Source organism: Gavialis gangeticus, unplaced genomic scaffold, assembly GCF_001723915.1.
Source record: "Gavialis gangeticus isolate Ggan-Ray unplaced genomic scaffold, GavGan_comp1, whole genome shotgun sequence".
In the NCBI taxonomy this organism is placed as follows: domain Eukaryota; kingdom Metazoa; phylum Chordata; order Crocodylia; family Gavialidae; genus Gavialis; species Gavialis gangeticus.
Window position 1 is genome coordinate 4827017 of NW_017729032.1, and position 1204 is coordinate 4828220.

The 1204-nt window shown below is 42.7% G+C and overlaps 1 protein-coding gene across 1 annotated transcript in view; it reads left to right on the forward strand.

Annotated features, from left to right (window-relative positions):
* The window catches only part of AAMDC (adipogenesis associated Mth938 domain containing), a 27886-nt gene that overhangs the window by 18587 nt on the left and 8095 nt on the right, over nucleotides 1-1204 (forward strand). Inside the window, exon 2 of the mRNA XM_019525397.1 lies at nucleotides 771-925. Coding sequence (XP_019380942.1) covers nucleotides 794-925 — 132 coding nt within the window. The 5' untranslated portion in view covers nucleotides 771-793. The remainder of the gene's footprint in view (nucleotides 1-770; nucleotides 926-1204) is intronic.

The window sequence follows — 1204 nt, forward strand, 5'->3', positions numbered from 1 at the left end:
CTGTTCTATTTTTTTTCTGTAGACAAAAAAAAAAAAAAGAAAACTAACATCTGGTATTTTCCAAAGGGTGCCTTAAGTCTGTCCAGTGGTGTCTGGAGTCTAAAAAGTTTGAGAAATAGTGCCCCAAGAGAAATGGGGCAGGAAAGCCACCCAGGGACTTAACACTACAGAGTAAATCCTTGCCCAAAATACAGCTCCCTCTTGTTCTGCTGAATACATCTGGCCCTTGATTTAAAGCCAGCTAGGCAAATATCTTGCTGCTTGTCCTCATCTCATCCTCCATCTCTTTGCATTCATAATCACCATATCCGACACTTTCTCAGTAGGTCCCAACAGCCTAGATGGCTATAACATCAGAGCATCCCCCTAGGGTCTGCAGCCTTGCCTTTGCCACACCTTTATAAGGTATAGGATTATAATAAATTCCCAAATTGTACATGGAAAGAGAGCCAAGGCTCAGATTGTTAAAGGTATTGGGTGTCTTACTTCCATTGAAATGAGAATCAGGTGCCTAAGTATCTATTACAAATGTGGGCCTAGGTGACCTGCCCAAAGTCCCCCATAAATGTTTGCTTGGGAAGAGCTGAGAACAGAATACATCTGTTGAACCCCAACCTGATGCCTAAATCACAAGAACAGCCTTCCTTCCTCAGTGCTAACTGTATGTAAGAGTTGCATTTACTTTTTAAGTTCCTCAGGGCAAGGATGTGATTGGCCTTTTCTGTTGAGTACCAGGCATATGGTGCTATGGGGATAAACATCCTTTATTTCAGACCTTTGGTTCAGCTCTGCAATGTCTTCTCCTGAAATTGCTTCCCTTTCCTGGGGTCAGATGAAGGTGAAAGGTTGTTCTGCGACTTATAAGGACTGCAAAGTGTGGCCAGGGGGAAGCCGAACCTGGGATTGGAGAGAAACGGGAACTAATGTAAGTGTTGTGTTTGCTATCCTTGGTCCATGTTAAATGGGTTACAGGAGCAGCCTGGGGAACAATTACTGTAGTACTTCCCAAATAGTTTTTGGGATTCTTTGCCTGATAAGAAATGCAGTTGCAGTATAGTGCCCTTCATCTGATGCAACCTCTTCAAGACCAAGTACTTTAAAAACAGTATAGTGGAAGTACTCAGACTGCCTCCTCCAAATGTGAACGCAGTAATATTAGTATGGTGAGGTTCTTTGGGTAGATGTGATATCTTTTATTAGACCA